At 45.9% G+C, this 22,896-nt stretch overlaps 2 protein-coding genes and 1 pseudogene across 3 annotated transcripts; 2 read left to right on the top strand and 1 right to left on the bottom strand.

The window, feature by feature from the left end:
* Positions 1-6,502: 6,502 nt before the first annotated feature.
* On the top strand, positions 6,503-8,868 carry LOC119306456 (annotated as a pseudogene).
* Positions 8,869-9,327: 459 nt separating this feature from the next.
* On the bottom strand, positions 9,328-16,219 carry LOC119312224 (DNA-binding protein SMUBP-2-like). 2 transcript variants are annotated; one of them, XM_037587955.1, is made up of 15 exons: positions 16,063-16,219; positions 15,881-15,973; positions 15,700-15,768; positions 15,238-15,327; positions 15,064-15,147; positions 14,762-14,926; positions 13,656-13,843; positions 13,415-13,487; positions 12,904-12,957; positions 12,411-12,668; positions 11,741-11,947; positions 11,539-11,642; positions 10,906-11,050; positions 10,228-10,362; positions 9,328-9,854 (listed from the first exon to the last, which is right to left on the bottom strand). In XM_037587955.1, exons 1-15 carry the CDS (start codon positions 16,183-16,185, stop codon positions 9,678-9,680), a joined length of 1,965 nt encoding a protein of 654 aa, XP_037443852.1. In that variant the 5' UTR covers positions 16,186-16,219; the 3' UTR covers positions 9,328-9,677. The 2 variants fall into 2 exon arrangements, with proteins under 2 accessions (XP_037443852.1, XP_037443853.1); XM_037587956.1 differs by lacking the exon at positions 16,063-16,219 and having other exon boundaries at positions 15,700-15,773; positions 15,881-15,939.
* A 195-nt stretch (positions 16,220-16,414) lies between these two features.
* On the top strand, positions 16,415-22,289 carry LOC119312220 (lysine--tRNA ligase). Its single transcript, XM_037587952.1, has 17 exons — positions 16,415-16,596; positions 16,721-16,796; positions 16,936-17,016; positions 17,116-17,281; positions 17,361-17,454; positions 17,582-17,667; positions 18,218-18,300; positions 18,463-18,543; positions 19,362-19,487; positions 19,561-19,843; positions 19,923-20,019; positions 20,241-20,397; positions 20,695-20,838; positions 20,922-20,990; positions 21,302-21,445; positions 21,536-21,596; positions 21,900-22,289. The coding sequence occupies exons 1-16, from the start codon at positions 16,484-16,486 to the stop codon at positions 21,572-21,574; spliced, it is 1,839 nt and encodes a 612-aa protein (XP_037443849.1). The 5' UTR covers positions 16,415-16,483; the 3' UTR covers positions 21,575-21,596; positions 21,900-22,289.
* The last annotated feature ends 607 nt before the right edge of the window (positions 22,290-22,896 follow it).

Below are 22,896 nucleotides of genomic sequence, written 5' to 3'. Positions count from 1 at the left end.
TCCTGGGGACTACACATACAACCAGGAGCAAGAGTGTTGTACCAAGCTTTAGGATCACCCTTTAATGAGAACGGAAATAATTTGAGGATATAGTAATAGCGAATCTTCTCATCATAAGCAAAAAGGGTGGCTATGTCATTCAACTTAGTAAGATGTGCCACATCAGTTTCAGTTTCATAACCATGGAAAGGATCAGATTCAACCAAAGTAATTAACTCTGGGTCGACAGAGAATTCATAATCCTTATCATCAATAAAGATAGGTGAAGTAGCAAACTTAGGATCACATTTCATTCTAGCATTCAAAGATCTTTCTTTATACTTTCATAATAATTTTTCAAGATCATCCCTATCCTTACAAGCAAGAATTTCTCTAGTTGCCTCCTCACTGATAACATAACCTTCCGGTACCTTTGGCAATTCATATCTAGGAGGGCTAGTTCTAATAGGTGTTTCAAGATTTTCAGTTTCAAGCTCATCATCAGTTTCAACAATATCATGTTGTCTTACTCTAGCAATTTGTTCATCAAGAAATTCACCCAGTGGCACATTATTATCAAGCAAGGTACTAACATCATCATGAGTATCATTCATAGCAGAAGTAGCACCATTAATAACTTGCGACATATCAGAATTAATAGCATGTGGTGGTGTTGCAAGCCTATTTATAACAGAAGGTGAATCAAGTGTGGAGCTAGATGGTAGTTCCTTACCTCCCCTCGTCTTAGAGGAAAAAATCTTAGTCTTAGCATCCTTTAGATTCTTCATAGTGATAATTTGATAATAATCCCAAGTGACTCAACAAATATAGCTATGCTCCCCGGCAACGGCGCCAGAAAAAAGTCTTGATAACCCACAAGTATAGGGGATCGCAATAGTTTTCGAGGGTAGAGTATTCAACCAAAATTTATAGATTCGACACCAGGGGAGCCAAAGAATATTTGCAAGTATTAGCAGCTGAGTTGTCAATTCAACCACACCTAGAGATTAATTGTCTGCAGCAAAGTGATCAATAGCAAAGTAGTATGATAATTTTGATAGTAGTAGTAGCAACAATAGTAACGGTAACGGTGATAGCAATAGTTTTGTAGCAAGTGCAATAGTGACAGTAGTAGTAGTAACTTAGTAGAAACAATATGTAGGAAAATCGTAGGCATTGGATCGGCGATTCGTTGGATGATATTCATCATGAGACAGTCATAACCTAGGGCGATACGGCACTAGCTCCAGTTCATAAATATAATGTAGGCATGTATTCCGTAAATAGTCATACATGCTTAGAGAAAGAACTTGCATGACATCTTTTGTCCTACCCTCCCATGGCGGCAGGGTCCTATTGGAAACTAAGGGATATTAAGGCCTCCTTTTAATAGAGAACCGGAACAAAGCATTAGCACACGGTGAATATATGAACTCCTCAAACTACGGTCATCATCGGGAGTGGTCCCGACTATTGTCACTCCGGAGTTGCCGGATCATAACACGTAGTAGGTGACTATAACTTGCAAGGTCAGATCTAGAACATGGATATAATGGTGATAACATAAACGGTTCAGATCTGAAATCATGTCACCCGGGCCCAAAGTGACAAGCATTAAGCATGGCAAAGTCATAGCAACATCAATCTCAGAACATAATGGATACTAGGGATCAGGCCCTAACAAAACTAACTCAATTACATGATGAATTTCATCCAACTCCTCACCGACCAGCGAGCCTACGAAGGAATTACTCACTCCCGGTGGGGAGCATCATGGAATTGGCGATGGAGGAGGGTTGGTGATGATGAAGATCGAAGATGCCCCTCTCCAAAGCCCCCAACGGACTTCAGATCTGGCCTCCCAATGAAGAACAGGAGACGGCGGCGGCTCCGTCTCGTGAAACGCGATAATTCTTTCTTCCTGGTTTTTTTCTGGAAAAATAGGATTTTATAGCATCGGTTTCAGGGTCTGCGGGGCCACCAGGTGGGGACAACCCACCTGAGCGCGCCTGGAGGGGGTGGAGCGCCCTGGTGGGTTGTGCCCACCCAAGTGCCCCCCTCTGGTGGTTCTTGGCTCCAGAAATTCTCTGTTATTGTATAAAAAATCCTCGCAAAGTTTCGTTCCATTCTGAGAACTTTTATTTCTGCACAAAAACAGCACCATGATAGTTCTGCTGAAAACAGCATCGGTCCGGGTTTCATTCAAATCATGCAAACTAGAGTTCAAAACAAGAGGAAAAGCGTTAGGAAAAGTAGATACGACAGAGACGTATCAGTGCTTGATCAGTCGGAACGAGAAGAAGTTCAACTATATCAACCGCGTTGTCAAACGCTTCCGCTTTCGGTCTACGAGGGTACGTAGAAACACACTCCCCCTCTTGTTGCTATGCATCTCCTAGATAGATCTTGCGTGAGCGTAGGATTTTTTATTGAAATTGCATGCTACGTTTCCCAACACTTGCTTTCTCAAGAGGGATCAAAAAGTATGTTACATGAAAATTTGACATGGTAGATTGTGAACCACTACTTCAGACATGGACTATATGGAACAAATTAGCCATAAGTTCCAACTTACTCCTGATATTTCTGGCTCTCTACTAATGGTGTGTACACAAATAGTGCCAGGAGAATGTTGCTACAACCCATGCTTTAGTTTTTGCCAATATGTACATTATGTTCAGAGTTTGTTAATTCATGTGGTGTATATTGATGATACATGATGCTTTCATGGCTTGGTAGTACAAGAAATAATCGATGATATTCCCTGGCCTAGGGTTGTTGGTTGCTATTTTTTGTTGTCATAGTTTGGTGCCTGCCATCTGAAAATGGATTCAGATGGATACAAGTGACTAAGAGTTCTTTAATTTGCATCAAGTTGAGTTGCATGGTTACTGCTTCATATTTGTTATGTCCGGCCATGATTGTTGGAACCCTTACATGAGGTATCGCCGGCTCTCGTGTCTATGGCAAAGAGTAGCAAATGGTAAAACTCAATCAAACAAAACCAAAACCCTAAAACGACCTAGTGGGTATTTAAGGAGAGACATGAGGCGTGGGTCGGCCAGCCCAAGGAGGAGGTGTCAAATCTAACCTTAAACCCATCTCCTCTCTAAAAGCAGTCAAAATAGCACGTGTTCTTTTATTCCGAGAATTCATGGACCTGGCCAAAAACCAAGGTAGCGCAACACTTATACATAACCATGGATGAAATAATAAAGTGTTCATTTGTATACTTCGTCCATGTCACTCACGTGTCATCATGGTGGATTCAAAGGCCTAGAATCCACACTTGGAGCTCCGTCTTTGCTCCTTGTATATCTGTTGTCATCTCCATGTTTGATGAATACCAGTATGTGTATCTCTGTTATGTGCTAGGTCATTCATTCACGAGTAATATAAATACATTTGATTTAGGTCGTGCCATATTCTCATGAACGAAAATGAAAGTTTCTAGAAACGTAAGTACATGATAATTTAGTTGTCGTTTGTGAGCTCTAGTCATTGGTCCTTTCATATCGAAACTTGAGCTGGTGTAGAAGTTGTGGATGTTGCATGATGCTAGGACTACGAGAGGTGTTGTGTAGCATCCCCGCGATGCAACGACGAAGTCTGCTTTGACCGCAACCAACGACTACAAGGCGTGGATCGTACTGATTTACGAAAGAAAGCAGCCCTAGTATTCGCTTAAGGGAACACGGCTGTCGACATAGATTGGGTGATCCTCCTGACAATTCAGATTCTTCCCCCAAATCTCATCGTACGCGGTGGGTGTCTCTTTAGCGACATCAAGGAGGAGTTTGCCCCTATAGGATTTTGTGACGACACAATTGCAGCTATCTCGTCTTCACTCTCCACCAGCGATGCTATGACGACTAAGCTAGCGACAATGAAATTAGTTCGAATGGATTTTCATGAGGGCTTAGATGCACCTCTAAGTTTTCCCAATGTCTCTTGTAAAAGTGAGGACAACCGTCCTTGATCTGGGTATTCATTTTGCATACTCGTTTTCATTATGTAATATAATCTAGATATTCCCTGTAGATGTCTCCCGCAAAAAAGGGGTTAAACTCCCCCTCAACTGGTTGATTTACAGCCTCGTCATTGGCTGCCTCGGTTGTGTGCCACACATCCCCCGTGGACCCCACCCCAACCACGTTGACTGTTTGAGAAAAATCTCCACTCGTTTGTCTCTCTTCATTGTCTCTCTATCACACCGCAAGCCGATGCATTAGATGCCAGATGCCACAACCGAAAACAATGGAGCAGCGCATGCTTGCAGCCGCAACTCGCTAACCTTCTAAGGCCAACTCCACCGCGCGACCCTATCCTGTCCGTCCCGATCCGTTTGGGGTAAAACGAACAAAGGAGGCGGCCCAGCGCGCGACGGCCCGGATCTATCCTGTCCGTTTTGTGTCCGGGCCGACCCATTTCGAGCGCAAACTTGCGCCGTGTTTGGGTCGCGGCGGACACCAAACGGACGCGCCCTCATCCGCGTCGGGGCCGCGTGGCAGGCGGCCACCTACCGGCATCCCGCCCACATCAATGCGCACGGGCGGGCGGCCCCACCTGTCATCCACACATGGAAGGGTCACCGTCCTTCTTTAAGTGGGAAGCGTGGACCGGTCGTCGTCCACACTGCCCCACGCCGCCCCACGACCTCCTCGAAACCCGACAGCCTCAGGCCCCAAACCCTAGCCAAGAACTCGCCGGCCGGCCGCCCCGCAGCCATGGGGCTCTGGAACTACGGCCGCAAAGGCAAGCACGACCGCGAGGCTGGCTCCTCGTCGGGGCGTGGCCGCGGCTCGGTGAAGAAGGAGGAGCCAGCCTCGCCATCGCCACCACGTCGGGCCCCCTCGCCGCCCGCGTTCTCCATCGCCCCCGCGTCCGCAGGCGAGCGCGACCGGCACTACATCCGCGCGGAGGTGTGCCGCCGTTATTGGGAGACGAGGACGCCGATCCCCTGGAGCGACGCCCACCTCCCCAACAACTGGCATTTGTCGGCCGACCGCGTGCCGATCCCGCCGGTCCCGGTAACCGGCCGTGCGCGCCGCCAGGAGATCGAGCGCCGCCGCCTCCTCCTCCCGGACGACCTCTACTACGACCCCAGGTACGCCCCCGACTCGCCATTGTGGGACACCTGGTTCCGCGATGAGCACGACGCGCGGCGGGCGTCCTATTTCGCCGGCACGTCGACGGGGCCACGGCGGCCACGCCCAGAGCACGTCGACGGGGCCACGGCTGCTCCCCAGGAGCGCGGGCGTAGGATGGTGCGCGGCCTCACGCCCACGCCGTCGCCGTCTCCATCGCCACCACCACCTCCTCGCATGACGGCGGAGGAGGAAGCCCGTCTCGTGCAGTTGGAGGACTTCATGCGCACGCACGACGAGCGGCAATGGGACGGCTTGGAGGAGGCCATGGTACTGTCTGCCGCCGGCGACGTGGCCTTCCCGGAGCTGCAGATGGCGGCCTTGACGGAGGAGAGAAGGGAGGACGCCATGGAGGAGGAGCCGGCGGCCGCCTTCCAGCAGCTGGTGGGCACGGGGTGGGCCTGGTCCTGCACTGCTCCGGAGATGGCCGCCGTCCTGGGCGTGGACTGGCGCGCCACTCCGCCGCAGTCACCGGAGCGGGAGGGGTCGCCACGGGAGGAGGTGTTGCAGGCACCTCCCGCCGTCCAGCCCGCCCCCGTCTACCAGGCACCGCACGCACCGCCGGCCCACCTGTGGACGCCGCCGGCCTACGTCGACCTCGTCAGCGACGACGACGACGACGACACCGGCGGTCAGTGAAGAGCGCCACGGCGACGGCAACGACGGGCACGGGCAGGAGCGCGCCGGCGGAGACCGTTTTTTTTCTTTTTATGTTTAATTATTAATGTGACGAAACTGGGCCGTTTTGTGGCCATGGACCCCCTAACTAAGTTTTATCTTTTATTAAACTGCGCTTATTTACTTTTGTAGTCAATTTTTTATGTTTTCTTTTTTTATTGTTTTCCTAACACGGACGTGAATTTGGGATGCGGCCGCGCAGTGGGCGCACGCACGATCCAATGGACACAGCCGGACACGGGCGTACCCATCGGCACTCCATAGGGACAAAATCCGGCCAATTCGGACGTCTGTTTGGGTCGTGCGGTGGAGTTGGCCTAATGCCGCAAGCCTATGCTTGATGCAGCAAGTCCATGTGCGTTGGCGCCGACGCGAGGTTGCGGAAGGGTCACCGATTCAGGGGCTGCTGCTGAGCCTAGCAGGGCTGCGCGCGTGCACGTGACGTCGGGGAGGAGCCTGCGCCGTGACTATGATGACCACGCCGGCAGTAACACATTCGATGTTGCGTGACAACGGCTTGCCACGCCAACGATGACATCAATGTTGCTAGAGGTAAGTGTATGAGTGCAAGACGATGTAGTGAACTGAAATGAAGCGCGATCGTGAAATATTTGTTTAAACTGAGCTGAGCTTCCTGAGCACAGTCATTAATTCAAGCCTAAGTTAAGCTGCATCCATAAACAAATGCATTGATTACAATGTCGCCTTGGGCGTTGCTCTTCCTGCTCGCCGCCCACCTCGCCGCCGGCGAGCCCACCACCTCCGCCACGACCCTCACAGCCACCCCGGCGACGCTGACCAAACCAGACCACCACGCAGTCGCCCTGCAATGGTCCAACCTCCCCGACCCGGGCCCGCTCGACTACGTGGCCGTCTACTCCCCGCCGACCTCCGGCGACCTCGACTACCTCGGCTTCCTCTTCCTCAACTCCTCCGCCTCCTGGGCCACGGGCGCCGGCAGCCTCGCGCTCCCGCCCCTGCCGGACCTGCGCGCCCCCTACCAGTTCCGCCTCTTCCGGGGCCGCCGGGCCGGAACCCGCGCGTTGACCAGGACGGCGACCCGCTCCCCGACGCCAGCCGCCGCGCCGCCGTATCGGGCGACGTGGCCCGCGAGGGATCCGGCGCCCGGCCCGCCCAGCTGCACCTGGCGTTCACCGACGAGGCGGACGAGATGCGGGTGCTGTTCGTGTGCGGCGACGGCGGGAGGAGGTCGGTGAGGTACGGGCCCGCCGGCCGGCGCGAGGAGGAGTGGGAGGAGGTGCCGGCGGCGGCGAGCACGTACGAGCGGCGCCACATGTGCGGCCACCCGGCGAACCACAGCGTCGGGTGGCGCCACCCCGGCTTCGTCTTCGACGGCGTCATGAAGGCGCTGCGGCCTGGGACAAGGTACTCCTACAAGGTACACTAGACACATAACTTCCACTTCAATCATAATTTGAATCATTTGAACTAGCAATGCAAACATCCTAGCTTCAGTCTGGGGCCTCAAAAGAACCAGATCAGATGGGATCGTCTGAAAGTTGGCAAAACTTCATTTTAGAGCACTAGCTTCAGTTCGATATCTAGTCTAGTTTATGACGCAAAAAATATTTTCCATAGCTCGTAGTTCCAAGATCCAACCATAACGAGCACCCAACATCATCAGCATTCGGTACAAAAAAGCCATTCTATGCCACATTCAACTAATCTTTTGAAGTTTGGACTGTCATTTCATAGGTTGGCAACGATTCAGGGGGGTGGAGTGAGACACACAGCTTCATCTCACGCGACGCCGAGGCCAACGAGACCATCGCATTCCTCTTCGGCGACCTGGGCACCTACGTCCCTTACAACACCTACTTCCGAACACCTCAAGAAAGTCTGTCAACCGTGAAATGGATCCTCCGCGATCTCCAAGCCCTCAACGACAAACCGGCGATCATTTCACACATCGGCGACATCAGCCAACCGTGAAATGGATCCTCCGCGATCTCCAAGCCCTCAACGACAAACCGGCGATCATTTCACACATCGGCGACATCAGCCACGCCAAAGGTTACGCATGGTTATGGGATCATTTCTTCGAGCAGATCGAGCCCATCGCTGCCAGCACACCATACCACGTCTGCATCAGAAACCATGAGTATGACTGGCCCTCCCAGCCCTGGAAACCCTCCTGGGCAGCAAAGGTGTACAACGGGAAGGACGGCGGCGGCGAATGCGGGGTGCCATACAGCATCAAGTTCAGGATGCCCGGAAACTCTTCCCTCCCCACCGGCACCATCGCTCCCGACACCCAGAACCTCTACTACTCCATTGATGCAGGCGTTGTGCATTTCGTCTACATGTCCACCGAAACCGACTTCACCCGTGGCAGCGATCAGTACAAGTTCATAAAGGCCGACCTCGAGCGCGTCAACCGGAGCCGAACGCCGTTCGTGGTGTTCCAGGGCCACCGGCCGATGTACACCTCGAGCAACGAGGCCAAGGACACGGCCCACAGGGAGCAGATGATCCAGCACCTGGAGCCCCTCTTTGTGGAGCACGGCGTGACCCTCGCTCTGTGGGGGCACATTCACAGGTACGAGAGGTTCTGCCCCATGGAGGACTACCGGTGCCTCAACGCGTCGTCGAGCTTCGTGTACCCCGGTGCCCCTGTGCACGTCGTGATCGGGATGGCCGGGCAGGACTTCCAGCCGAGCTGGGAGCCGAGGCCCGACCACCCTGATGTCCCGATATTCCCTCAGCCGCGGCAGTCCATGTACCGTGGCAGCGAGTTCGGGTACGCGAAGCTTGTGGCCACGAGGGAGAGGTTGACACTGATGTACGTTGGGAACCATGATGGGCAAGTCCATGACATGGTCGAAATACTGGCGCCGCCGGCGGTGCGCCTGGTAAGCTGGTCGGTGCGATGCCGGAGAAGATGAGGTACGTGGGAATTGCCGGCGGCGTGATGCTTGCCATGCTGCTCGGTTTCATGGCTGGCTTTGCTGTTAGAAAGAAGAAGACGGGCTCTGCAGGATGGAGTCCTGTACAAGATGAGGGGTCCTGATTGGTTCGCCCTTTTACCCGTTTGTGTTGGTAATAATTGCTCTTCCTTTTCCACTGTAACACATTTAGACACCAATTGAATGTCTAGACACGACAGCAAAAATGACTAGTCTTCAGATTCACCGTCATCAGTGTGTCTGAATGAACTAATACGATCTCGACACGCGGTGGATGTATTACCGATGAGTGGTTCCCAGCGCTTACTGATGTCTTACGGATGTACTATGATGGTTGATGTATTGCTGATGAATGTATCCATGGAAAATTTGTTCATCTTGTTCATTGTGGTGTGTTGATTGTTGTTGTGATTCTTCTAGTCCAGTGCTCATGTGTCTTGAGCTGAATAAAAGCCAGTAGGTTTCTGTAACTTTCTTGTCGAAGCACGTTGTTGGTGTGTACCATGCTTGTAAAAGAATATATTCGGTGTGAGACAGTCATTTTAACATTTGATTACCATGTCGATATATTTACTGCTGCCCAAAGGCACAAAGGCTGGAGATTTTCTTCGCATTCATAGAAATATATGACAATTGAATCAATCTCATAATAAATCGATAGTACTGAAGTACTGTACTTTGTAGTCTCCGAAAAATAATAATAGCAACAAACTCACACCAAGAGCAGGAGTCAAGACAAAGTGGCCACAACTGCTATACTCCACACAACACGGCGAACAATTTAACCAGATGCTTGTTCAGCTGTAGCAAGTATTCTGTGGCAATGTATGCATCGGTTGGGATTTGCACCAAACCTGTCCACTTGTGTTGTCGGCGGTCGCTTGTTTCCGGTATCTCTGCCATGGTCGCGCAGCGGGCACAAGAGCAGCGTATCATGCTACGACGGTCAGCTGCTCTGGTACTCAGACGCGCTCAGGTACTCGCCGTTCTCCTCAAAGTACTCAACCAAGCGTTTCAGGAATCTGTCGCTGCTTACGGTCTCGGCATCGCACACTACGCAGCACTGCCGCCTTGCTCGTGTTACGGCGACGTTCATCCGCCTATGGTCGCTCAAGAACCCGACCTGGAGAAGCAAATGAAAATAGGTTTTAGTTTTACTAACTAGACAAGAGCTCGCTCGAGCATCCAAGCTGCCCACATAGTGGACATGAATCTCCATCTTTTATGTCCAATCATAATTAAGAACAAAACAGATTTTCTGTTCATCGCACATACTTAGAGCCGCAGACACCCGATATTTGCAGATCACTCATGCCATATCTAAAATGCTCACTCTTTTTTTGTTAGATAGACATTTAATCTTATGGAACTTCCCGTCTCCTTTTTTCTATCAACCATGCAATGCAAAATCAACATCAATGTCTCATGTCCGTGTACATCAGACACCGAAATAGAGGATAATTTTCAACCTAGGAAGATCACGTAAGGAAGCTTACCTCTTTCTTTGGGTTGGATCTGACCATTGTTATGATTATGGCCTCTTTCTCCCTACCCTGAAATCCATCAACCGTTGATATTTCCAAGTCCTTCAATTTAGCATCTTTATTTCTCAGCATTTTCAGGCAGGTTACCTGTTGCACCATCGAAGGAACAAAAAATCAATTTCTAACAGATAAATGAATTGCAAGCCAAAAACTATAACGATGAAATGTAACAGAAATAGAAGAACAGAGTCTTTCAAACAACGCACAACCAACCAATATGTGCAGACTCGAGCAGAACAGCAAAAAGAACATGCAGCAACATGATACTCCCTCCGTTCCTAAATATAAGTCTTTTTGGAGATTTCAACATGGACTATATACAGATGTATATAGACATATTTTAGAGTGTAGATTCACTCACTTTGCCACGGAGTCCATATTGAAATCTCTAAAAAGACTTATACTCCCTCCATCCCATAATATAAGAGTGTTTTTGACACTAGTGAGTATTTAGGAACAGAGGGAGTACTAAACATGATACTACTGAATACATACGTATGAAGACAACTAGCGAGTGTAAACAACTAAACATGATACTACTGAATACATAGGCATGAAGAACGCATGGCTAATAATTATCTACTACCTATAAATTTCGATGAATACAGAGAGCATATAATAAAAAAAAACCTGTGCAGAATATGGAGTAATAATGCCAATATCAATTGCACGGACACCACTCTCAACAAGCAACTTGGCATGAGCAATGGACACTGCAGCCTCGCCCTCATTCATGGTGCTCTCCTCTTCATCTTTCACTTCTTCCATGTCACACCTAAAATGTACTTCAGACATGTTAGAAGTACTTTACATATCATTTCAAGAACATTATTATAAAAGACTCATTTAAAAAACATTCATATTGTTCATCATTCAGAAAATATAAATGTTTTTAGTATCAGTCAAAGGATGGTCTACACTTGAAATAATAATCAAACCTGTCAAATTATTGTATTAGCATATGGAATATCTCTCTTCAGTCAAGCCACCAGCTAGTCCTACGTTTGTACAAGAGTATCTTAACTACAACTCGAGGCAGAGTGGGAAAGCATAAAAATAGCCAAGATTTCACTGCATGCACACAGTTTGCTACTCCCTGTGTCCCAAATTCTTGTCTTAGATTGTCTAGATACAGATGTATCTAGTCATGTTTTAGTGTTAAATACATCCGTATCTAGACAAATCTAAGACAAGAATTTTGGGACGGAAATATGTGGAGTACTCCAACAAGCCACTGAGGGGGAAGCACCAGAGAATACAGACCCTGTAGTGTCAACAAGTATAATAGTTGGTTCTGTTGAAGAAGATTTATTCACTCCTTCAAGATCATAGAGCATATGCCCAGCAACACTAGAGTGCGCTTTGATCTGAGAATACAAAAGGAAAAACAGCATGAGAAAATAGTAGCGTAAAGAGAAAGAGAGACTGAAATACAAGTAGCACAATAATGTAAGAGAAAGCACACCTTATTATTGTAAAGTTCTTTTGATGACCAGTTCATAATTAGCTCGTGCATCCTGTACTGGATAGTGAGCATGCATGTGATTTCCTCTCCATAACCTTCTGTAAGGCGTTCAAAGAGTGTCTTTCCCATACCCTTCTTCTCAGCCTCAACACTTTGGATCGTTGGAGGAAGTTGAAGATGGTCTCCAGCAAGCACGCACCTTTGGCCCTGAATACCACAAGAATATAGAACTGATAAATGCATAAATGAGAAGCTCCATAACACAAATGCTACCTTAACAAGAACATGAGAGTAACCATTTTATCCAAATCATTATGCATGCCAATTATGTCAAACAGAGAAACAACTGCATTGCTAATGGCATAGTCAGCTAACACCATTTGAAAATCCCGAAACTAATCAACCACCAGAAGAAGGGTGCCTTGACTGTAAAGCCAAAAATTATATTCCCTACGATCTGTCTACTGGTGACACTAATGTAAATTACAGCAGATTAACATTACATCCTTACAGAGTTTTATCAGATATTCATACCAATGTGCTACAATTTACACCAATACAAAAACCAGCCTCAAACATACACAGACCTATTTAACTGTTAACGATTTATCCTCTTTTGGAAGACAAGTTGCTATCTCAACTTTTATTGTAACTGTAAGTTACAACTTACCTTCAGTAAGGCTATCCAACAGGCCACCTCGAGTGCCTGAGCAGCCTCATCAATAATTACCAGATCAAATGTAATGCCAGCTATTTTTTTGGAAGATGCACCTGTCAAAGTTGACAGCACAACATCTGCATTTTTTATGACATCAGCGACTGCAAGCTGCTGCCGTTTTCGCTCCTCTTTGGCAAGGGTTTTAAGCTCTTTCCTGATGTCCCTTTTCGTGTTTCTATCTTTAGCTTTCAGCAATTTGCTATTAAGCACCTGACAAAAGAACAGAACATATCAACAAATATCAAACAACATCAGCCAAAGAGGACTGAGAAGGGATGCCATACTAATAGATTGGGCAAGCAAAGCAAGGCACACGAATGAAAATGCAACCATTGGTACTATCTAAATAGGACATCTTCCACACTAGACCGCTCCTTAACAGTTGTGGATAGACATGCTGTCTTAGAATTACAGAAAAGTTAGGAATTTGGAAATGAATGGTTACCTTCATTTCCTTGCGAATGTCTCCGGCCAAACTGCTATTATCTGCTCGCAGTACCTGGTCCCAGAAGGTTAATCAGGCCAACTATCATAAGGTTAAAAGGGACGCATTAAGGCATCACAGGTAATACATCTGCCAAATATAGCCCACCCATTTTAAATTGAATGGGACATACAAACTAATCAATTAAGTTGCTTAAGTCAATAAGTAATAACAAAAACATAGTAGAATTTCATATGTTAGAAAAAAAAGGCATAAGCAAATAGGAAAAAGATGCAACCAAAATCTTTATTTGAATCATAAGTTGCATGCATGGTAGAGTGAAATAAAACATAACATGAATTCCCATAAAATCTCATATAAAGGTAAAGGTGGGTACACTTAACCATGCAGTGGATGAGTATTGAAGTTAAATACGATCGAAAGCATAACTTATGAGCTAATTAAAAAAGGAATGTATCTTCATGGTTCCCCAGTACAAAAGCAAATTGAACAACTTAAACAGGGATTTCACCTGTGCATCAAGAGCACTGTCCAACACTTGCGGTAGTAAACGGGCAGGATGCCCTAACCTCACCAATTTTGTTCTACAGAAAGAAATAATAAGGATATTTAAGTAACTTAGGGTTCAGATGATTAGGTCACTAGAATCCACTTTTGTAAGGGCTACATGTATGATTATAACATTTTTCCCACAGAAACTATGGGAAAAATGATGGAAGCAAAAAATATATGTTACACTTTTTTTTAGCAACCTGTACTGTGAGAGTCGCTCAACAATGTTATCGACAGCAATGTTGGAAGCAGCACAAGCAAGAATTTTCGCTCCACGCTTGACCTCCTGCAATATTATCTCAATGATGGTTGTTGTCTTCCCAGTTCCAGGAGGTCCATGAAGCAAAAAAGCATCCCTTGATCTGAGGGCCTTCGAGATAGCATCTTTCTACACAAGAAATATGTTACATTTCTCTATACAATCCGTGCTCGTTGAAAACCATTTCATAGAACAACTGACTTTACATGCCTACAGTTGTAAATTTATAACAGATGTTTAATTTTATAATGCTTGCTGACACTGGTACATGACGACAAGTGTAAAAAAATCAAAGGCATGTCATAAAAACATCCATTGCGATATTTCCGATTTAGTGTTAAACAAACATGCCTACCCCAACTTGTTTGGGACTAAAGGCTCTGTTGTAGTTGTTGTTATTGTTGTTGTCGTGTTAAACAAATGTAACTACAGCTCCAAACAAGGATGTTGAAAAAATTATATACTAGAACTAGATTGACATGTGCGCTGCTTCAAGAGCACATATATGTAAGAGAACCTATCAAGATGAGTTATCCAGTTTGCCCATCAGGAGGCATCCGCTACTTTAGTTCTCAAGTATAGCATATGATGTACTATAGTATTTCAATACCCCAACAATCAATTCACTAAAAGCTTTCTCTCTGGCACTCCTACAAGGCAGGTATGAGAGCCTAACAGCATTCTTTGTGGTGTTATGATGTGGAACATTACGAAACGCATCCCAGAGTTGCAAGTTGGGTCCCATTTGTTAGGTGTGGGTCAGTTTGCAGCTTTCATCGCAAAATTGATTACACAAAAAAACAGATTCCCTTCTTTATAATGACAAGGAACCAAATCATTGCCTCATATATGATTTACTTCATGTAATGCAATTAAGCATATGATAGCAACACTAGCAAATTAGATGGTAAACCTAACTGTTCTAGACTTCTCATGAACACCAGTAGGTCCTAATAGCATATTCTTTTTTATCTACTCAAATTGGGTGGATCAGAACTGAAATGGAACATAGGCAGCAACACAGGAGATTTTTTTTTTAAGTCTAACCTGCGAGTCGTCCAAATTCTTGTTAAATGGACTGAACTTCACGGCATCCTTGGAACGCATAGGCGAGTTCTCTCCAAATAACACAGGAACGAGGTTTGCAGAAGGTCCTGTTTGGATGCCCTTGCTAAGTTGAATTAATGCATCCTTCATCCTGCGGTAAGTAACCTACAAGAGGGATTAATAAACGGTATGACAATGCTGGTGCGCAAGTAAAAAATAATGGATTAAAAAACAAAGAGATGCTAGGTGAAAAATATGCTGTAAGCTTGTGCAATGAAACCATGCGTTTTTTTTTGGGGTACCTCATTCGCAAGCTTCTCAAGACGGAGAGGGCTATTTAATCCATCTTCAGGAATATCATCAAAAACGACAGTAATGGAAGAATCCTGTTTGTTCAAACACAACATTGCAATCAGTATGCCTAGTACAATGCAAAGACTTAAATAACCAACAACCCTTAGATGTGAGTAAGATACCTTCAAGCGATAAACTACACCTTGCCCAAGAGCAGGGGATCCAGCATCTGCTTTATTTGGCTTGAGGGCAACCACGTCGTGCGTACCAAACTAGAGCAGCCGAGGGGGGAGACAAAGATAAGCAAGATCAGTGCTGCTAGCAAGAGAAACAAAGTGCTAATCCTAAAAGAGTCCCGGGGATGTAATTCATTAATGAACTTGACAAATGCAAGTATTTGATTACTACACAATCCCTTTTCAGCGATTAACATTACATAATCACACGTACATTGATTACACTACTCAAGTGGCATAATAATGGGATATAAGAGACAATTTCCATAGCCCATCAAGGAATGATAAGTCGACAAGTGATCCAGATCACATTTGCAAAAAATTCCTAACGAGAGACCAGAAGTAGCATCCTACTTGTATGTCATATTGCCAAACTGAGAAGAGGGGAAAGGAAGCTGCAAAGCTCACCTTGTGAGGCGGAAGCACATCGCCCTTGTTGGGCTGGAACTCGAGGAGCGTCTTCCCCATCAGCCCCGTCTACTCTACCCACCAAAGGCACCACACAGCAAGCAATACATTAGCACCAACCAAGCCCGCGCACCACTCGGGTCAGCAATGGAGGGGCCAAAGCGCCGAACCAGCAGCCTACCTGGGCGTCGGTGCACTTGAGGTTGGGCATGACAGACCCTCGCCTCTCCTTCCTCTTGGAGCTCGCCTCCGACTCCGCCGATATCTCCGCCGCCTGCGCACCAAACCGCAGCAGCTCATCATCGCAATCCATTCCAACATCGAAACAACTGGGAGGGGAAGGGCCGGAGCCGGAGAGCAAACCTTCTCCAGGTCGATGAGGGGCGCCATGGAGGAGACGAACTCGTTGAGCGACATCATCTTCCCCGCCGCCGGCCCCTTGCCGGAGCCCCGGCCCCCGCCGCCGCCTCCTCTCCGCTCCTCCATGGCCGCCGCTCCTCGGATGACTTCGCCTAGCCGCCTCCGGTCCCACAGCAAGAGGAGGAAAAGAGAGAGAAGCGAAGGCACGTGGGCTCGGCCCACCTAGACCAGCCCGGCCCATTAGAGAAACTTACGCGCACCAAGCCCATGTGGGCCCACCGCAGCGGCGCACGAGCCAAGCAACAACCCTAGCTAAAACCCCCTCGCCCCCCTCCGCCGCGCCTCCGCTCTGCTCTGCTCTCCGTAATCCCATCCATCTCCCTCTTCCCCCCTCGGCGAAACCCTAGCATCCATCCGGCGCGGCATGGCGGACGGCGAGGGCGGCGCCGACGGCCTGGCGGAGAGGCTCGCGGGGGCGGAGATCGCCGCGGACGGCGGCGCCGGCGGCGGCGAGGAGGAGCCGAGGCTCTCGAAGAAGTGCGCCTCCTTGCTCGCTTCTCCTTATCATCTTCCGTCTCGCGCGCGTCGTCGCCTGCTCTTGCTTGCTTGTTTGTTATTATGCTCCGGCTCTTGATTGTTGGCTGTTGTTGTTGGCTCGCAGCGCCCAGAAGAAAGAGGAGAAGAGGAGGAAGCAGGAGGAGCAGCGCCGGCTCAAGGAGGAGGAGAAGAAGAACAAGGTGCGATGCTGACCCTTTTTTTCTGTCGCGCTACTTTTCTGGTGCAGTTCTGCGGCTGTAGTCTGAGAGAGAGCTCCCTTCTCTCTAACTTGCTTGCTGAAACACTAATATCTCCGTGTGTGTCTTTTAATTGTTGTAGGCGGTGGCGGCGGCGGCTTCGTCCAGTGGAGCGCCCCAGCAGGCGGCTGCGGCGGCCGATGACGAGGACATGGATCCTACTGTATGTCATATCGGCGCCGCTTTCTTGCCGGTTTACTATTAGCTGAATTGCGCTCTTTCCCTTTGGGGGAAGTTCTGATCAATGTGTTTCTTGCTGCAGCAATACTACGAGAACAGGCTCAGGACCCTTGACGCACTCAAGGCCGGGGGTGCCAACCCCTATCCGCACAAGTTTCTAGCTAGCATCTCTGTGCCTGGATACATTGAGAAATACAAGGGCCTTAATGAGGGGGAGAAGCTTGCTGATGTTACAGAGTGTCTAGCAGGTATATTAGTTTTCCATTGCCCTGGGCAGTATTATATGAGATTAGACATGGGTTTGATCTTTGGCTTTGTTTTTCAAAGGGAGGATCATGAACAAGAGAACATCATCTTCCAAGCTCTTATTTTATGATCTTTATGGTGATGGCGTGAAGGTTCAAGTAATGGCTGATGCCAGGTAAACTTTCGAGACCGATATGGTGTCTGTTTGGATGGCTTGTCACTTTTCAGCCTGTCTATTACTCTCAGTACTGATCTCATGAGATGTATGGGCTTCCATTCTCACATTTTTTACCCGTTAATAGGACCTCGGAGTTGGAAGATACTGAATTCTCTAGTTTCCATTCTGGTGTGAAGCGAGGTGATATTGTTGGTATATGTGGAATTCCAGGTATGTTAGCTTTGCTTGCAACTTAATTAATTATCACATGCACATCCAAATTCTATCTTTGAAAGAACCATACCAGTTCTTGGCTTTTGAGTTTTCATGGTTTCTACTTAATCAGCTACTTAAACACATTGCTGCATCACCAGTTCAGTCAATGTGTTTGCAGTCTGGTTTTATACTGGGTTGGACAAACCTTGATTTAACAGAGAGAGTGGTTTTAATTTATTTTTCTTTATAAAATACGCCCTCCGTTTGTTTTTATAAGATGTTTCAGACAGCTTGCTTTGTACTATTTTGAACAGTGTCTGAATGTCTAAAACGTCTTATAAAAGTGAACAGAGGTAGTAGTAAATAAGCGTTTATTTAATGATTTATTTTGGGCCTGCTATTATAGGTAGTTTTTTTTTTTTTGTAAATTGTATATATAGCTTGTATCAATAGCTGGTTGTACCATTGTTGAACTTTTTCTTTAAGAAAAGTATACATGTAGTTTGTTCCTTTTTGCTGTTGAACTGTGTCTGATGACTTGGAATTCTCACTTGTTAATCATCAGGAAAAAGCAATAGGGGGGAGCTCAGTGTATTCCCACGGAAATTTGTTGTGCTCTCTCCTTGTCTTCATATGATGCCCCGGCAGGTGCGAAGCAGAATCTGTTCGAAAGTTGGTTCTTGAAAGAACCGTTTTTCCGTCCATGCATTACTTACCTTTTCAGTCTGCAGTCTTTCCTCTGGTTTCTTGAGTCTTAGTTGGGTTTTTAGCTTAATTGAACTATTTACATAAGTAGTATATATTTTACAGAAGAGTGAAGGAAGTGCGGTGCCTACGCAATGGGCCCCAGGAATGTGTAGGAATATCGAGAAATATGTATTGAGGGACCAGGTTTGTTCTATTTCTGACTTTTACTTTTCTTGCACTAAATTTTTTCTGCGATGTGGAGTAGCGATCAAGCAAATAGTAACTGTTAGGGATATTGCATAGGGTGCTGTATGCATATATTCCTTCTTGTTTACATGTAGGGAACTTGGCCTTTTGGCCCATGTAATAGATTAAGGTTTATTTCTAACTTGGTGTCATAAGCTTAGGCTTTCGTTTCCCAACTCGAGAGACCCTGGGAAACCCAACATCGACCAACCATCACCATAGATTAAGGCCAATTCCCAATAGTAACATTGTTTTTTGTAGCATAGAATTTTGTATATTTAATCTTCCTTGTTGGTTTATCTCCTTCTGTGCGTGGTCTGTAATCAGTTTTAGCACATTTTTGCACTTTACTTTCACATGTAACATAATCTTAGGCAGTAAAATGCTTGCCATTGAGGACATAAATATATAACAAATCACTAGGCAGGTCTTTGAAGGCTTTACGAGCACCCTCAGGCATGTGATATGCTAAGGAATAGATCGTATGTCCACTTCCTTTTTGCTAAATCTCACCCATTTGTTCACATTGTTGTGGGTGTGGATGGATAGTACAATGCCAGTTTCTTTACCAACTTAATTTGCTGAGTCGCTCCTGGTATTTCTAATTTGCATGACCAAGTCATAGTGTTGATGGATGTGACTTTCAGTTATCTCTTTGTCTCAACGGGCTGTCAGTTCTGAATAATCCAGCATGCTACCTTTGGCCACATGTTCAAATGTTAATCGTTTCCACTGGTGGTGCTTCGTTTCTTGAACTGCTTGTTTTGTGATACCAGGAAACTCGTTATCGTCAACGATACCTTGATCTTATGGTAAACCATGAAGTGAGACATATCTTCAAGACCCGATCCAAAATTGTCTCATTTATTCGAAGGTTTCTTGATGGGCTTGATTTTTTGGAGGTAGGATTCTTCAAATATATTTTCTTGTACTTCTGATGATGCTCGGATGTTTGAACTACCTACATGTCTCTAGGTGGAGACTCCAATGATGAACATGATTGCCGGTGGAGCTGCTGCTAGGCCTTTTGTCACACACCATAATGATCTAAACATGAAGCTTTATATGCGTATTGCACCTGAGCTTTATCTGAAGGAACTGGTTGTTGGTGGATTGGACCGTGTCTATGAAATTGGGAAGCAGTTCAGGAATGAAGGGATTGATTTAACACACAATCCTGAATTCACAACAGTTGAGTTTTATATGGCGTATGCAGATTACAATGACTTGATGGAGCTTACTGAAGCCATGCTATCTGGTGAGAATCTATTTCATCCATATTTTCCTTCTTCCTTTGTAACTTCTTCTGTAAATAATTTTTATTTTGATGTTGACAGGTATGGTTAAGGAGCTGACAGGTGGGTATAAGATAAAATATCATGCCAATGGAGTTGATAATCCACCGATAGAGATTGATTTCACGCCTCCCTTTAGGTAATAGTAGGATTAATTAAGATGTACTCCCTCTGTCCCAAAAGGCTTGTCTTAGACTTGTCTAGATACAGATGTATCTAGACACGTTTTAGTGTTAGATACATCCCTATGTAGATAAATCTAAGACAAGCTTTTTGGGATGGAGGTAATATTTGGTTAGTAGCATTTAAATTGTTTTTTGTGCTTTTTAACTGATCACCCAATTTCTTGCCTTATTGCAGAAGGATAGACATGATTGAAGGATTGGAGGCTATGGCCAAACTGGAGATACCAAAAGATATATCCAGTGATGAAACAAACAAGTATCTGATAGATGCATGTGCCAAGTATGACGTTAAATGTCCACCTCCCCAGACAACAACACGGCTGCTTGACAAGGTTTTACTTTTGACTCGTGGGCACTCCATCTGATGCTGTGTCTTCATTTTTTTTTGTTGGGTAGTTTTGGTCATATTTTTTGGCTTATATGACAAGTGTTTGGTGAAGAAAGCTGCATTCCCGTAGAACCCCTTATTTAGCATCATATTTTGCAACTTGCATTGTATTATGAAAACTAAACTCACAATCTCAGTGGTATTATTTGTTGTCATCTAAATTACCATTGGGTTTGTGCCTTTGTGCTTAAGTTTCTTGATGATTTGTTAGCTAATTTTACAAGCCATGTTCTTTTAACAGCTAGTGGGCCATTTCTTGGAGGAAACATGTGTGAACCCAACATTTATTATCAACCACCCAGAGATAATGAGTCCATTGGCAAAGTGGCATAGGTCCCGACCTGGGTTGACAGAAAGGTTTGAGCTCTTTGTTAACAAACACGAGGTATGTCCTATTCTTCATATAGGTCCTTTGATACCTGGTCTCATTTATGCTGGCTTACACTGTGATCTGCAAATGTCTTCTAGGTGTGCAATGCCTACACTGAGTTGAACGATCCTGTTGTGCAAAGGCAACGGTTTGAGGAACAACTAAAGGTACCTGTTTGAATCTAGCTGAGAGCTAAATATAACCTTGTGAATTGTAATTTTTGCTGTAACCACCCCATTCTGTATGCTTTGAACTCAGCAAACGCCTAAGTAACCTTATTATATTTTTTCATGTTGATAATTGGACTATGTATGCTGGGGAACTTGAATGTTGTGCATATATTTTGTGTGAACTTATAAGAACAGCGAAGCTATGGAAGGGGGTACACTTATGGAATACTAATGGAGCCCGCATTGCTCTACTTCCATGAGTTGCTTGTTAAGAAGTTAAATAATTTTCTGGTCTTAAAATATTCCAGGATCGTCAATCTGGTGATGATGAAGCTATGGCTTTGGACGAAACATTCTGCACTGCCCTCGAGTATGGGCTGCCTCCGACAGGTGGTTGGGGTTTGGGAATTGATCGCCTTACAATGATGCTGACAGATTCCCAGAACATCAAGGTTAGGCTATTTCCATCATTTGTGTTCTTTCATGCAGTGCAACACTTTTTGACTTGCATTGCGGAACTCATCTTTCTGATGCATTTTCAGGAAGTTCTCTTGTTCCCGGCCATGAAGCCCCAAGAGTAGCTGTTTGCAAACCCATCAACAGGTCTGTGAACACACCACTTTATCTTTCTGATGTATGGATAACTCTTTGTGTGCAACATAAAAATGCAAACCCGCTGGGTTTATGAAAGAGGGGAAATTGGCTTTATCTCCATCTTAGTTACTTGTCTAACCTTGCATAACCGAGTCTTGCGGATCATGAAATGTCTCGGGTGTCAACAAAACTAAAGAGAAATAGTGCTCAGATTTCTTGTTGCACCTGAAAAATGCAGTAGCAGTATTTTGACCTGTTATACAATGGTTCAGTTTGTCGATCTGACTTGGTACGTCTATGCTGTTTCTGCAGAGTAATTTTGTTTTGCTGCGCTGAGGTTGGAGGATTGACATGTGACAATACAACGAGTTTTAACTGTGCCGGACAAAACATGTGTAGCAGCACTGGAGGTACAAGCTACTTTTGCGTGGAAGGGTTGTTGAAAATTTGAACTCCGGTTAGGAGGAAGAGTGAGGCATATGAAGCAAGAATCAGAAGGAGACAGTGTGCTACATGTTTGCTTGTTTTCTTTTTGGAAGATCAAAATTTAGTGCTTGGTATTGTTATACACTTTTTTGGATCTCCGTGTTACACTTGCCTTGCGTGTTATTCGTATGGACCACTAGAGCTAGAGGTGCCCCTTGCTCTTATGCTTGTAGCCAGAGTATTTGTTTTGAAAGATTGGTAGGATTGAAGGTCCCAGAAATTGGCATTCGAATCAAAAAATTTACAATACTAACTAGAGGACCCTAAGAAAACTAAAATTAACTAGATACAAGATGCCATGGCCCATCAAGTGATGAAGGAGAAGCCAGCTTGCTTTTACCCTGAGCAACTCCAGATTGGTGCTCCGGGTGGCAGTGGAGATATCTGAAGTTCGTTATAAGTCAAACTTCTGTAAGACATATAAATACCGACATCTACAACACCAAATTAGCTTTTCATGCTACATACCGAAATGTCAAAAACGTTCTTATATTATGGGACGGAGGGAGTATATTTTATACAACAGCAAATCAAAACTTTTTCTCTAAAGTTGGTTCAATTTAAAAAGTTTGACCAAGGATAAATTTATAACTTGAAATATTTTGGGATGTAAAGAGTATTTGTAAGACGTCGAGTATTAGTATTACAACAGCAAAAAGTTACAAGATCGTTGGAAGGGCTCAGCTTCTTCCACCTCCATTGCCAGTGTCCCCAGTCCAGGAGGCTTTCCTTATGGAATTCGACCGACGCTTTTGAACTTCTCAAGCACCCGAGAATTAGCGAAAGCGAAACTCTACAAGCGCTCGCTGCGCTCCCGCTTCAA

Source organism: Triticum dicoccoides, chromosome 5B (assembly GCF_002162155.2).
Source record: "Triticum dicoccoides isolate Atlit2015 ecotype Zavitan chromosome 5B, WEW_v2.0, whole genome shotgun sequence".
Classification (NCBI taxonomy): Eukaryota; Viridiplantae; Streptophyta; class Magnoliopsida; order Poales; family Poaceae; genus Triticum; species Triticum dicoccoides.
This window is presented reverse-complemented; position numbering and strand designations above follow the sequence as displayed.